We start from the raw sequence: 14,013 nt of genomic DNA on the forward strand, positions 1-14,013 counted from the left end.
ATACCATGCTATCCTTCTGGAGCTGCTGTCTGAGTTGCGGGGTAGCACTGCTTTGGAGTGGTTCTGGTCCTACTTGGATGGTTGTTTCCTGAGGGTGATGCTTGGGGAGTGCTCTTTGGCCCCATGGAACCTTCAATGTGGGATTCCTCAGGGTTCAATTTTATCCTCCATGAACATCGACATGAAACCGGTGAGTGGCATCATCTGGAGTTGTGGAGAATGCTGCCAGCAATATGCTGGTGCCACACAGCTCTAATTCTCCTTTACATCTGCAGATGTGGCAGTGGATGTGCTGGGCTGTTGTCTTGCCTCAGTTATGGACTGGATGAGAGCCACGAAACTGAAACTCAATCCAGATAAGACTGAGGCACTGTGCCTCTGCTGTTTTTGACCTTGTTGCTATTTAGTCGTTTAGTCGTGTCCGACTCTTCGTGACCCCATGGACCAGAGCATGCCAGGCACTCCTGTCTTCCACTGCTTACTGCAGTTTGGTCAGACTCATGTTCGTAGCTTCGAGAACACTGTCCAACCATCTTGTCCTCTGTTGTCCCCTTCTCCTTGCCCTCAATCTTTCCCAACATCAGGGTCTTTTCCAGGGAGTCTTCTCTTCTCATGATGTGGCCAAAGTATTGGAGCCTCAGCTTCAGGATCTGTCCTTCCAGTGCACTCAGGGCTCATTTCCTTCAGAATGGATAGGTTTGATCTTCTTGCAGTCCATGGGACTCTCAAGAGACTCCTCCAGTGCCATAATTCAAAAGCATCAGTTCTTCGGTGATCTGCCTTATTTATGGTCCAGCTCTCACTTCCATACATCACTCCTGGGAAAACCATAGCTTTAACTATACAGACCTTTGTCAGCAAGGTGATGTCTCTGCTTTTTAAGATGCTGTCTAGGTTTGTCATTGTTTTTCTCCCAAGAAGCAGGCGTCTTTTAATTTTGTGACTGCTGTCACCATCTGCAGTGATCATGGAACCCAGGAAAGTAAAATCTATCACTGCCTCGATTTCTTCCCCTTCTATTTGCCAGGAGGTGATGGGACCAGTGGCCATGATCTTAGTTTTTTTTTTATGTTGAGCTTCAGACCATATTTTGCACTCTCCTCTTTCACCCTCATTAAAAGGTTCTTTAATTCCTCCTCACTTTCCGCCCTCAAGGTTGTGTCATCAGCATATCTGAGGTTGTTGATATTTCTTCTAGCAGTCTTAATTCTGGCTTGGGATTCATCCAGTCCAGCCTTTCTGCATGATGAATTCTGCATATAAGTTAAATAAGTAGGGAGACAATATACAGCCTTGTCGTACTCCTTTCCCAATTTGAACCAATCAGTTGTTCCATATCCAGTTCTAACTGTAGCTTCTTGTCCCACATAGAGATTTCTCAGGAGACAGATGAGGTGACCAGGCACTCCCATTTCTTTAAGAACTTGCCATAGTTTGCATACACACACACACACACACACACACACACACACACCAAAGACCAGCAGTATATAGCAAAACGCCTGATGAGTTAAGATCAGCCTGGATGCTATCCTTTACATAGTTTACTGGAAGTAAGTTCCATTGTGCTCGGTAGTGCTTACTTCTGACTGCAAACGCCTGGAGATTTGACAAAGATCTTCAGCCAGCTGAATTGCAACCTTTAGCTTTTAATAAGAAATGCAAACAGTCTTGCAAAGGGGTTGTTGCTATTGAAGCTGGAATTGGTATAGGAACTGCTTGCTGTATATCATGCCTGATCCCAAGACAAGACCTGCCTATAGTTTTGCAGTCTGGTGCAAGTGAGGTGGAGAGTCATAGGGATTGGACAGCTGCCACTGCAGCTGCTTAGCTTGAACCCAAGTACTTCCTGATTTTAGCAGGGGTCAGCTAAAACACCAGCTTGGGGGGGGGGGCTGAGTTTAGAAGTAACAGCCACAACCTATTTTGCTGGAGGTAAGGAGCCTGAACAGAGGGGATGTAATGGGAGGTGGGAAACATGGGATCCTGTGTGAAAAGGGAGCGTAAAAAAGAGGAAAACCTCATTCCCTTTGCCTTCCTCTTCTTCTCTACGAAAATAAAACCACAGTTCCACACTTGTCTAGATTTTGATGCTGATACAAACCTAGCCTCACATGAACATGCCCAGGTTTCGGGTGCTGATAAACGCAGTTTGTTTTGATACCGTTTTCTTGATTTGAAGGTACAGCTAATTTTAAAGATGCGGTCCCAGTTCTGAGCTTGACGTTTAACAGGTTTAAATACAATTCCTCCTCAAAGTGACTTCTTTTACCCCTCTTTTCTTTCCCTCCCCCCCAAAAAAAATCAAAATGTACTTCATGAAACTATTGTATATGAAGCACTTATTAGCCATAATTAAATGGACAATATGAATTTACTACGTCTTTAGGACTCTGGCTTGTTCTGGTTTAGAGCAAGATGATTAATGCAAATACATATTACTTGAGATAACCATTTAGCAGCTAATTTAGCCAAATTTATTACAGCAGTTAGAGGTTTTTCATTTTAGCAGACGGAGACAAGGACATGCCAAAAGCAGAGATGTATGTGAATGCACAGTGCCCTCTAGTGTGCGAGACTTTGCCAGATTAAGAACAAATACAGGCGAGAGGAAGAAGTACGAGCTAAAGTCCTAAGAACAGCAAACTCGTTCTTTAAATTCATGCCAAACACACACTACCTCATTCCAGCGGGTGATGTATAGCTTTCTCCCCTTTCACGGAGACAAACGTATCTAGCTACATAGCCCGTTTTCACTTGGCAAGGTGCCTTTCTGAAACACATTTGAACATCTGTACGTATATTTAAGCATTTTTAAGCACAGTGACTGTTTTCACTTGTCCTTCCGTTTCTGGACCAATTTCAGACACCGTGCAGAGACTTTTGGCTTTAACACGCTCAAATCTTCGACTCCCTTAGGCCACAGTTCCTTCCGCAGCTCTTTGGTGGATTTATTTTGCTCTGGTATTAAGCAAAGTCTCAGCAGACATTCCCCCTGCTGACCATTGGAGATTTGGTTCATCTGAGGACTGTAAATTCTGTTTGACAAGATCAAAAGAAACAGATGTGTAAGTTCAGTAGTTGATATCGCCTGCAATGAAGAAGAATGATCAAAGAACTACGGTACCGTATCTTCCCAAACCTTTCAAATAGCCAGAATCTCAAAGAGGTTTACCCAGGAGCTATGAATAAATCACATAGAAATTTAACTTTTTTTAAAACACACGCACACAATTTGATGTTGAGTGCATTGGAAATGTCCACACAGGATTCTTTGCTCAATGAGTTCGTGGAGATTTGTACTCCTTTTTGCTGCTCCTCACTTAACATGAGCTGCCAAAAGCAGATTAAAATCACAGTATGGATAGAGATGAACCTTTGCTTTTCTGTCAGGTCTCTAGGAAATGGCTGGATTTATTTGTCATTGTAATGCTTTTTATTAAATGTAGCAGGACAAAGGCCTCCCCTCTCCCTGTATATGTGTTGTGCTCCCTTTGTGGGGAAGATTCTCCTTTAAGTGCAATGCTAGCGGCATTTCTTTGCTCCTTTTGTTTCCCTCAATCCAGTGCTCAACAAGGGTCAATGTGTAACGAAGTACTACCGCTGGATGCAGAAGAATGGGGGGTATATTTGGATACAGTCGAGTGCCACCATCGCGATCAATGCCAAGAATGCAAATGAGAAGAACGTCATCTGGGTCAATTACCTTCTGAGGTATAGCTTTCTGTCAGTTCCGTTATCTGCATTTTTGTTGTCACTGCATGAGTCATGTTGAATGGGCAATGTCAAAGAAAGAATAGAAGCAAGTCAATGTTAAGAAGTGGTGTCTACTGACCGTAATAGAAAGATGTTCATAGGGTTGCTCGATTCTGGACATCTCTCAAATTCCCGCCTTGCCTTTGCTTTCTAATGGCTTTATTACAGAGCCTGGTTTACAGCTTAGCCCTTCCTAGCATGCTATCTTTGGCTTTCATAGAATTCTGGACAAGAGCTTGTTATTGTATGATTTTCCTAACATATTTTTAGCATATGTCCCCACCAGGTCATTTTTGTTCACTTGTAGCTTCAGAAGACCTACCTATTGTAGGCATTTTTGGAGTTCAGAAGCACTGGGAGTATGGGTGAAATGCTAAGATTGTAAGCCCTATAAATTGTATACAGGAAAAACACCGGGGGTGCTTTTCCAGGAGAATTCTAAAGTTGGCAGTACCTGCCTGAGCTGAGTTCTTGGTAGAGGGCAAAGAATGTAAAGAGTTCCATTTTACACAGGGTCTTCCCTTCCCAATCTCAGTTCTGTTATCTGTAAGATGTAAACAATAATGACCATTCAGATGTTGAGTTGTGGGACCCATGGAATGAGACTTGTAAAGTAGCTTGCAGCAACACCCCAGTTCTAAGCATTTGTTTTCAAAAGTCCTGCTAATTGCAAGAAGGCTGCTTAGGAATGGAGTTTTAAATAGAGATACACACATGGGGGGGGGGACATGTGGAATTGTTCAGGGTGACAAACAGGCCATTTGTTGCCCCTTTAAATCACTTTGAAGGAAGACTCAGTTTATTTCATCGCTGGAACAATGGATGGGAAAGGGACTGCAATAGCCATGTTGATTATAGGAGACAGGAAAGAAAAGCCAAGTGTATAACCAGAAGTAGGTGCCCTACCAAGGCACTGCTGCCCCTCATCTGAAATCCCTTTAAGCTTTTCTTAAGCGGAGCTGACTCTTGGCGTCATTGCAGGAGTGGGAGACTTGCTCAGCATGAGCCAATGTTAAAAGTTCATAAATACAGACTTGCTTTTGCTTTCTAGCAACATCCAGATTTATTTGTTTATATGGAAGATCAGTGGCTCCATCTGTGGCCACCAACAACTCTTTCAGAGGTTTTCAAATGCAAGCTTTAGGAGTGGTTGGAAGTGATTGGAAGCTCTAATGCTACATAAACCTAGTTGGTTCTCTTTGTATATGCTTCATTCCTTCTTCAGCTACCCTGGCATTGAATTTTAAACAGTACAGTTTTTGAGCTGATTCACATGTTATAATCAGCCACTGATATTCTTCAGAGCAATGTTGTTTTTGTTGCTGCTGCTGCTGCTGCTGCTGCTGCTGCTGTATTTATATGCAGCCCATCTGACTGGGTTCCCCCAGCCACCCTACCTAGAGACAAACCTCTCTACCAGAGTTATGGAAAAGTAGAGGTGGAATCATCATAAGATGTCAAAAAATGGTTTGAAGGGGGTAATAAACCGTGCACTCCAACGATGGGAATGACAGAAAATGTTTTTGTAGAGACGTCAGCACAATCTGGCTGCTTGGTTAGCCACAAATGTTCTGGTACTGATACCTGAGCAGTAGCTGACATTCAGGGTAGAAATATTGATGGTAACATTTAAAAGAAGTTCCCATAAAACTTCTGCTGTGAAGAAGAACTGGAAGGAGATAACATGTGTTTGCATGTTTGCTTTGCCGTGCTGTTTATTTGCATGTTTTGCTCCAGAGATTTGAGGAAAAGCAGAGACGATCAAGCTCCAAGTCATAAATTTGTGTTTATATTTGCCATCTCTTCTTCTTTAGCAACCAAGAATATAAGGACACTCCAATGGATATTGCACAGCTCCCGCATCTGCCAGAGAAAACCTCAGAGTCCTCTGAGACCTCCGATTCTGAATCAGATTCAAAGGACAACTCAGGTAACATAAGCATTCAGGATTTTTTTGTCGCCTTGCATCTTAAAACGGTCTCTGGCAGGGAGGTGGGGAGTTGGTTTTGCTTTTTAACTTCACAGCGTCAAAAAAGGAAAGTTAGGAATTATAGTCACAGACTTATCAGTTGATCTTGCAATTCTCATGCTACATCACTGCCTAATGGTACTTTTGAAAGAGAACAAAATATATCCAAAACCGATAAATTCAGAGTACTCATACTTCTTTGAATTATCCACAATTTGTATGACTTCTATGCATCCAGCATTATTTATTTAATAAAAAATATTTATATTCTGCCAGCTCATATAAAGTATCATGGTGTGACGAACCACAATGCATTTGTTGTTTAGTCGTGTCCGACTCTTTCGTGACCCCATGGACCAGAACACGCCAGGCACTCCTGTCTTCCACTGCCTCCTGCAGTTTGGTCAAACTCATGTTGGTGGCTTCAAGAACACTGTCCAACCATCTCGTCCTCTGTCGTTCCCTTCTCTTTGTGCCCTCAATCTTTCCCAGCACCAGGGTCTTTTCCAGGGAGTCCTCTCTTCTCGTGAGGTGGCCAAAGTACCATATTGGAGCCTCAGCTTCAGGATCTGCCCTTCCAGTGAGCACTCAGGGCTGATTTCCTTAAGAATCGATTGGTTTGATCTTCTTGCAGCCCATGGGACTCTCAAGAGCAGGCACCCCGAAACTTTGGCCCTCCAGATGTTTTGGCCTACAACTCCCATGATCCCTAGCTAACAGGACCAGTGGTTGGGGAAGATGGGAATTGTAGTCCAAAACATCTGGAGGGCCAAAGATTAAGGATGCCTGCTCAAGAGTCTCCTCCAGCACCATAATTCAAAAGCATCCATTCTTCGGCGATCAGCCTTCTTTATGGTTCAGCTCTCACTTCCATACATCACTACTGGGAAAACCATAGCTTCAAACCATATTTTGCACTCTCCTCTTTCACCTTCATTAATTCCTCCTCACTTTCCGCCCTCAAGGTTGTGTCATCAGCATATCTGAGGTTGTTGATATTTCTTCCGGCAAGCTTAATTCCGGTTTGGGATTCATCCAGTCCATTCGCATGATGAATTCTGCATATAAGTTAAATAAGCAGGGAGACAATATACAGCCTTGTCGTACTCCTTTCCCAATTTTGAACCAATCAGTTGTTCCATATCCAGCTTCTTCTCCCACATAGAGATTTCTCAGGAGACAGATGAGGTGATCAGGCACTCCGATTTCTTTAAGAACTTGCCATAGTTTGCTGTGGTCGACACAGTCAAAGGCTTTTGCGTAGTCAATGAAATAGAAGTAGATGTTTTTCTGGAACTCTCTAGCTTTCTCCATAATCCAGCGCATGTTTGCTATTTGGTCTCTGGTTCCTCTGCCCCTTTGAAATCCAGCTTGCACTTCTGGGAGTTCTCGGTCCACATACTGCCTAAGCCTGCCTTGTAGAATTTTAAGCATAACCTTGCTAGCATGTTAAATGAGTGCAATTTTGCGGTAGTTGGGGCATTTTTGGCACTCCCCTTCTTGGGGATTGGGATGTAGACTGATCTTCTCCAATCCTCTGGCCACTGCTAAGTTTTCCAAACTTGCTGGCATATTGAGTGTAGCACCTTAACAGCATCATCTTTTAAAATTTTAAATAGTTCAGATGGAATATCATCACATCCACTGGCCTTGTTATTAGCAGTGCTTTCTAAGGCCCATTTGACTTCACTCTCCAGGATGTCTGGCTCAAGGTCAGCAACCACACTACCTGGGGTGTACAAGACATCCATATCTTTCTGGTATAATTCCTCTGTGTATTCTTGCCATCTCTTCTTGATGTCTTCTGCTTCTGTTAGGTCCTTTCCACTTTTGTCCTTTATTATGGTAATCTTTGTATGAAAAGTTCCTTTCATATCTCCAATTTTCTTGAACAGATATCTGGTTTTTCCCATTCTATTGTTTTCCTCTATTTCTTTGCATTGCTTGTTTAAGAAGTCCCTCTTGTCTCTCCTTGCTATTCTTTGGAAATCTGCATTCAATTTCCTGTATCTTTCACTATCTCCCTCGCATTTTGCTTGCCTTCTCTCCCCCACTATTTGTAAGACCTCATTGGACAGCCACTTTGCTTTCTTGCATTTCCTTTTCATTGGGATGGTTTTCGTTGCTGCATCCTGTATAATGTTACGAGCCTCCATCCATAGTTCTTCAGGCACTCTGTCCACCAAATCTAAATCCTTAAACCTGTTCCTCACTTCCACTGTGTATTCGTAAGGGATTTGATTTAGATGGTGTCTTACTAGCCCAGTGGTTTTTCCTACTTTCTTCAGTTTAAGCTGGAATTTTGCTATAAGAAGCTGATGATCTGAGCCACAGTCAGCTCTAGGTCTTGCTTTTGCTAACTGAATAGAGCTTCTCCATTTTTGGCTGCAGAGAATATAATCAATCTGATTTCGATGCTGCCCATCTGGTGATGTCCATGTGTAGAGTCGTCTCTTGTGTTCTTGGAAAAGAGTGTTTGTGATGACCAACTTGTTCTCTTGACAACTCTATTAGCCTTTGCCCTGCTTCGTTTTGAACAAGGCCAAACTTCCCAGTTGTTCCTTTTATCTCTTGACTCCCTATAATGAGAAGAACATCCTTCTTTGGTGTCATTTCTAGAAGGTGTTGTAAGTCTTCATAGAATTGGTCAATTGTACTTTCTTCAGCACCGGTAGTTGGTGCATAAACTTGGATTACTGTGATGTTAAAAGGTCTGTCTTGGATTCGTATTGAGATCATTCTATCATTTTTTATATTGCATCCCAGTATAGCTTTTGCCACTCTTTTGTTGACTATGAGGGCCACTCCATTTCTTCTATGGGATTCTTGCCCACAGTAGTAGATATGATGGTCAGCCGAACTGAATTCGCCTATTCCTGTCCATTTTAGTTCACTGATGCCCAGGATGTCGATATTTATTCTTGCCATCTCCTTTTTGACCACATCCAGCTTACCATTATCCATGGTTCTTACATTCCAGGTTCCTATGCAATATTTTTCTTTACAGCATTAGACTTTCCTTTCGCTTCCAGGCATATCCGCAACTGAGCGACCTTTCGGCTTTGGCCCAGCCGCTTCATCAGCTCTGAATCTACTTGTATTTGTCCTCTGCTCTTCCTCAGTAGCATGTTGGACGCCTTCCAATCTGAGGGGCTCATCTTCCAGCATCATAATTTTTATATGCCTGTTGTCTTTGTCCATGGAGTTTTCTTGGCAGGGATATTGGAGTGGCTTGCCAGTTCCTGCTCCAGGTGGATCACATTTAGTCAAAACTCTCCACTATGACCTGTCCATCTTGGGTGATCCTGCACGGCATAACTCACAGATTCTCTGAGTTGTTCAAGCCCCTTCGCCACGACAAGGCAGTGATCCATGAAGGATATTTAATAAAAAAACATTTATATACTGCCAACTCATATAAAGTATCATGGTGTGACGAACCACAATGCATACAAGGCCAATAAAACATAAAACACTAGAAAAACAATTCAAAATAATCATTCAAATGCCTGGCTAATAAGAAAGTTTAGGCAAGATAAAAAAAGTGTCCAAGATATGCCTGCAAGAGAGAGCATCCTATTTGTTTGAGGGTTTAGAATACAATTATACAGTAGTTCTTAACTTCCAGTGTTGATTTGTTTCTTTTTGTATATCAGCAGAATTGGGGGTATTCGGGTTTGTTTAGACCTGAACTGTAACTTCTCAGAAGAAATTTTGAGGGAAGAAAAACTATGAGAATTATCATTTAAGGTGCCCTACGCTGCGGCCCCACCCCCTTACCTCACCTCAAAGGATCATTTTGCTGAATGCTGTCTGTCATTTTTTTTGGTGGCAGTCACAATTCCACACAGACCTGCCACCCTGCGGTGCCCTGGAACATCACTAGGTCTGGAGCATAGCAGGAAGGTGAAGAACAGCACCTGGGCAAAACAGCCCAATAAAGCCCAACAAATTTCCAGGATGTAGAAAATGCTGAGGTGTCAGCTGACAGGAGAAGGAAAGTGCAGGTGAAGTTAGGAAGAAGAGGGAAGTGGCCTGCTCTAACACAGGGGTCAACAACCTTTTTCAGCCGTGGGCTGGTCCACTGTCCCTCAGACCTTGTGGAGGGCTGGACTATATTGGGGGGGGGGAGAATATGAACAAATTCCTATGCCCCACAAATAACCCAGAGATGCATTTTAAATAAAAGTACACATTCTGCTCATGTAAAAACACCAGGCAGGCCCCACAAATAACCCAGCGATGCATTTTAAATAAAAGGACACATTCTACTCATGTAAAAACACACTGATTCCCAGACTGTCCGCAGGCCAGATTTAGAAGGCGCTTGGGCTGCATCCGGCCCCCAGCCTTAGGTTGCCTATCTTGTCTAACATTTAGCAGCTTAGTCTGCATCCTGGATGAAAAGACTGGGGCTAAGGGGCACACAAAGGACGCAGGTGGCGCTGTGGTCTAAACCACAGAGCCTAGGGCTTGCCGATCAGACCCTTCCCACCGAGCATTGGGGGACCGTAAAAGCCTCCACACCATGGAAATGGCACCCCTGCACAGGCCACATTCCAGTGGTGGCCAAGGCCAGAGAATAAAGTGAGCAGAGCAGCAGAAGTAACTTTTACCTTTGTGCAATAGTGGCAGGCAGGAGGGAGTGGAAGCTCCACTCCAGCTTGAAGTAAATGCTTCCATCCCTCTGTCGTGGCAGCCCACAGAGCTGCCACTGCCACTCAAGAGAGGAGAAGCCTGATTTCCAAGAGTGAAAAATAGGCCTGGAAAAACTTCTGCTCTTGCCACTATCCACATAGCCTTGTCCTCTCACAGTCACAACAAAGTATCACCAAATTATATGCATGTGATCTACTGACACTGTGCCATTCGAAGTATGTTCTCGTTTCGTCTGTGTGACATAAAGGTACCCCCACTTCCACTTACAGTCCCGAGGGAGTTGAAGGGCAGCCAAATCCCTCTCAGCTTGATACTTGCTGTGGCTTCACACATGAAAGGAAATGCATTGTGCCAGATGCTGTTGCCAGAGAAATTACCGGTAATAATATCTCACTGGCAACTAGGCCTCTAAGTGGGCTTTAAATCTTGCCTTCTTGTTCTTAATGGTGTTTCTGTGCTTTTCTTTCCGTTCATCAGAGGACAATGAGAATTCAAAGTCGGATGAAAAAGGAAACCAGTCGGAAAACAGCGAAGACCCTGAGTCAGATAGGAAGAAGTCTGGGAACCAGTCAGATAATGAAATGAACTGTAACGATGATGGCAACAGCTCCAGCAACCAGGACAGCAGAGACAGCGATGACAGCTTTGAAAATTCTGACTTTGAGAATCAAAAGGCCCCGGAGGATAGTTTTGGCACTCTTGGTTCTATGCAGATTAAGGTGGAACGCTACGTGGAGAGCGAATCGGACTTGCGGTTGCAGAACTGTGAATCGTTGACTTCAGACAGTGCCAAGGACTCGGACAGCGCAGGAGAAGTCAATGCCCAGTCTTCCAGCAAACATCAAAAGAGGAAGAAGAGGAGGAAAAAGCAGAAAGGAGGCAGCATGACCCGCAGAAGGCTGTCTAGCACCTCAAGCCCCAATGGACTTGACTCCGCATTGGTGGACCAGCCCCAGCTGCTCTCATCGCCAAACAGTGCCTCAGTGCTCAAAATCAAAACGGAGATCTCGGAACCTATCAATTTTGATAACGATAGCAGCATTTGGAATTACCCGCCCAACAGGGAAATCTCAAGGAACGAATCTCCCTACAGTATGACCAAGCCCCCCAACTCAGAGCACTTCCCTTCCCCCCAAGCCAGCAGTAGTTTACATGTCTCCATTCCAGACTCTGTCCTCACCCCGCCAGGAACTGAAAATACTGCCAGCCGCAAATCTCAGTTCAGCACCTCATCCACCTCCGCCTTGGCTCCTGTATCCTCTGACCCTTTGTCACCACCTCTGTCCGCATCTCCACGGGACAAGCATCCTGGAGGCCCCAGCACTTCCAACTCTTTGTTGTACACTGGGGACCTGGAAGCCCTCCAGAGGTTGCAAGCAGGCAATGTGGTGCTTCCTTTGGTTCACAGGGTAACTGGAACCCTTGCTGCCACCAGCACGGCTGCTCAGAGGGTCTATACCACTGGCACTATTCGGTATGCTCCAGCTGAAGTTACTTTAGCCATGCAGGGCAATCTCCTCCCCAACACCCACGCTGTTAACTTTGTGGACGTTAACAGCCCCAGCTTTGGTCTGGATCCTAAAACACCGATGGAAATGCTCTACCACCACGTTCACCGACTCAATATGTCAGGACCGTTTGGAAGTGCTGTGAGCGCGGCCAGTCTGACCCAAATGCCTGCAGGGAATGTGTTCACAACTGCCGAAGGACTTTTCTCCACTCTTCCGTTTCCTGTGTACAGCAATGGCATTCATGCCACACAGACACTGGAGCGGAAGGAGGATTGAAATATGACCACATACTGTGTTCAGTGTTAAACTCTGAGGCATAGACTATATTTTAATTTAGACCTTTAATTCTAGCACTTTGAATTTGAGCAGGTCAGCTTATTCTCTCAATATGATGGTCCCCATTTCAACCCCCCCCCTTTCTCTTTAACTTGACTTATTCTTTCATGTAAAAGATATTTTTTTATTTTTGCCTTCAGAGAGCTGAAGTACCAGTTGCCTGCCATTTTGTCTTCTTCCGAGATGTGTATTTTTTTCTTCCTTTGCATCTTTATTAAGATGCCTTTAATATGTGTATTGCCTCTGCCATAGAATACTCAGTGATGTGGTAAAGAGATTTTAAAGTGACAACCATTGGGTTTACTTCAACATGATCTTGATGTGATCAAGATTAAAAGAAACAAGCATAAAACAATGTGCCCTGTTTGACTAAGTCAAATGAAAAGGGGTTTTTTGGTTCCTAATTCCTTTAAAAAAAATAGGGGATAGTATTTTAGAATTTTATGCAGAGTTTAATTCACTTTTTATGGTTAAGATTTTCTTACTTGCACATACAATAATTTGGGTTCTTAAAAAAAGTTAATTTCTGGCCTGTGATTAGAATATTAAGATGGACTAAATGTTAATTACAGAAACATTAACTTCATTTCTAAAACCATGGTGCTATCATTTATTAATCTGTAATGTCTTCACGCAATACGCAGCTTGTGGGCTGGGTTTTTTGAAAGGAATGTCTTCTGTACTAGTCTATAGTCAGGTGCTGCAGTCTCCTTGGTTAGTTAAGACAAAAGCCCTCATTAACATTTGCTGCAGGACTTAATTTTTTTACCTCCAAACTAACAAGCATAGCCTCATATTAAATTTAAATGGATCTGGAAGCCTTTTCTTTTTTGGTAAATGTATGTTAAATGAACGAGAAAACTCAAAACTGGTGTGAGGATCAGTGTTTGGTTGTTGTTTTTTTATTTATAGGTTTTTACTGTTTTGTTTTGCTTTACTTTATTTTATTTCTTTCTCAGTGTAACTGAGGCTAATTTTACAACTCCCAAATAACACTTCAGAGTAAGAGGGGAAATATATATATATAAATATATATTTAACATGTTTTTTTTTTTCATTTAATGTTATAGAGGGAAGGTTGTATTTTGTTTTTAAGTTTTGCTCATTGATTTGTCTTTTGTAATCCCCCTCCTTCTAGTGTCGAAGCCAATATGTTTTAAAGAATGGGTTAATAAGCTTGAAATAGATAACTGCAACTAAAAACTGCACATTAAGTATAAAAAACAAAACAAAAGAAAAAGAAATCTCCTATTTTGTCTTTGTTGCCAGAAATCAATGTAGTGTCAAACACTCCAAATGACTGTCAAGTATAAATTCTTCTTCCACGCCCATCTTTGGCAGCTGTTTGTTAAGGCATCTAATAACAGATGTGAGAACTGTAATGTGTACAATGTGTAAGTGTCCTTGGCTGTCCGTCCCATTGCAGTTTCAATGTGTGTTACTATATGCAGTATATACTAAGCTAATGTAGTTGTTTTGTCCTTTGTCTTCTCTGTGCTTTATCTCTAGTCTGGAGTGGTTAAAGTCCCATTCCTACAGTCCTAGTGAACCAGTGATTCTTGGGGGTTAGTGGTTTTTGTGTGGTGGCCTTCCTCTGTAACGTCACCTTATGCTGCTTCCACTGTCTGTATACCTTTTCATTTCTGCTGTTGCTTTGCTGTTGTGTATTCTCAGACCTCTCTCTCTCTCTGTGTCTTCCTTCCCTGCCTTCTCCTTTTCTCCCGTTTCTTCCTCCTCTTCTCTTTTCCCATTCTCAGAGATAAAAGACTCTTAACTAGCTCA

General features: G+C 43.0%; 1 protein-coding gene across 15 annotated transcripts in view; it reads left to right on the plus strand.

Moving 5' to 3' along the window:
* The window catches only part of NPAS3 (neuronal PAS domain protein 3), a 625,911-nt gene extending 612,458 nt beyond the window's left edge, over window positions 1–13,453 (plus strand). For all 15 annotated transcript variants that reach the window (XM_035109621.3, XM_088671651.1, XM_088671665.1 and 12 more), the window contains 3 exons: window positions 3,567–3,714; window positions 5,571–5,686; window positions 10,862–13,453. In XM_035109621.3, coding sequence (XP_034965512.1) covers window positions 3,567–3,714; window positions 5,571–5,686; window positions 10,862–12,171 — 1,574 coding nt within the window. In that variant the 3' untranslated portion in view covers window positions 12,172–13,453. The remainder of the gene's footprint in view (window positions 1–3,566; window positions 3,715–5,570; window positions 5,687–10,861) is intronic.
* Window positions 13,454–14,013: the final 560 nt, after the last annotated feature.

This window comes from Zootoca vivipara, chromosome 1 (assembly GCF_965207765.1).
Source record: "Zootoca vivipara chromosome 1, rZooViv2.hap1.1, whole genome shotgun sequence".
In the NCBI taxonomy this organism is placed as follows: domain Eukaryota; kingdom Metazoa; phylum Chordata; class Lepidosauria; order Squamata; family Lacertidae; genus Zootoca; species Zootoca vivipara.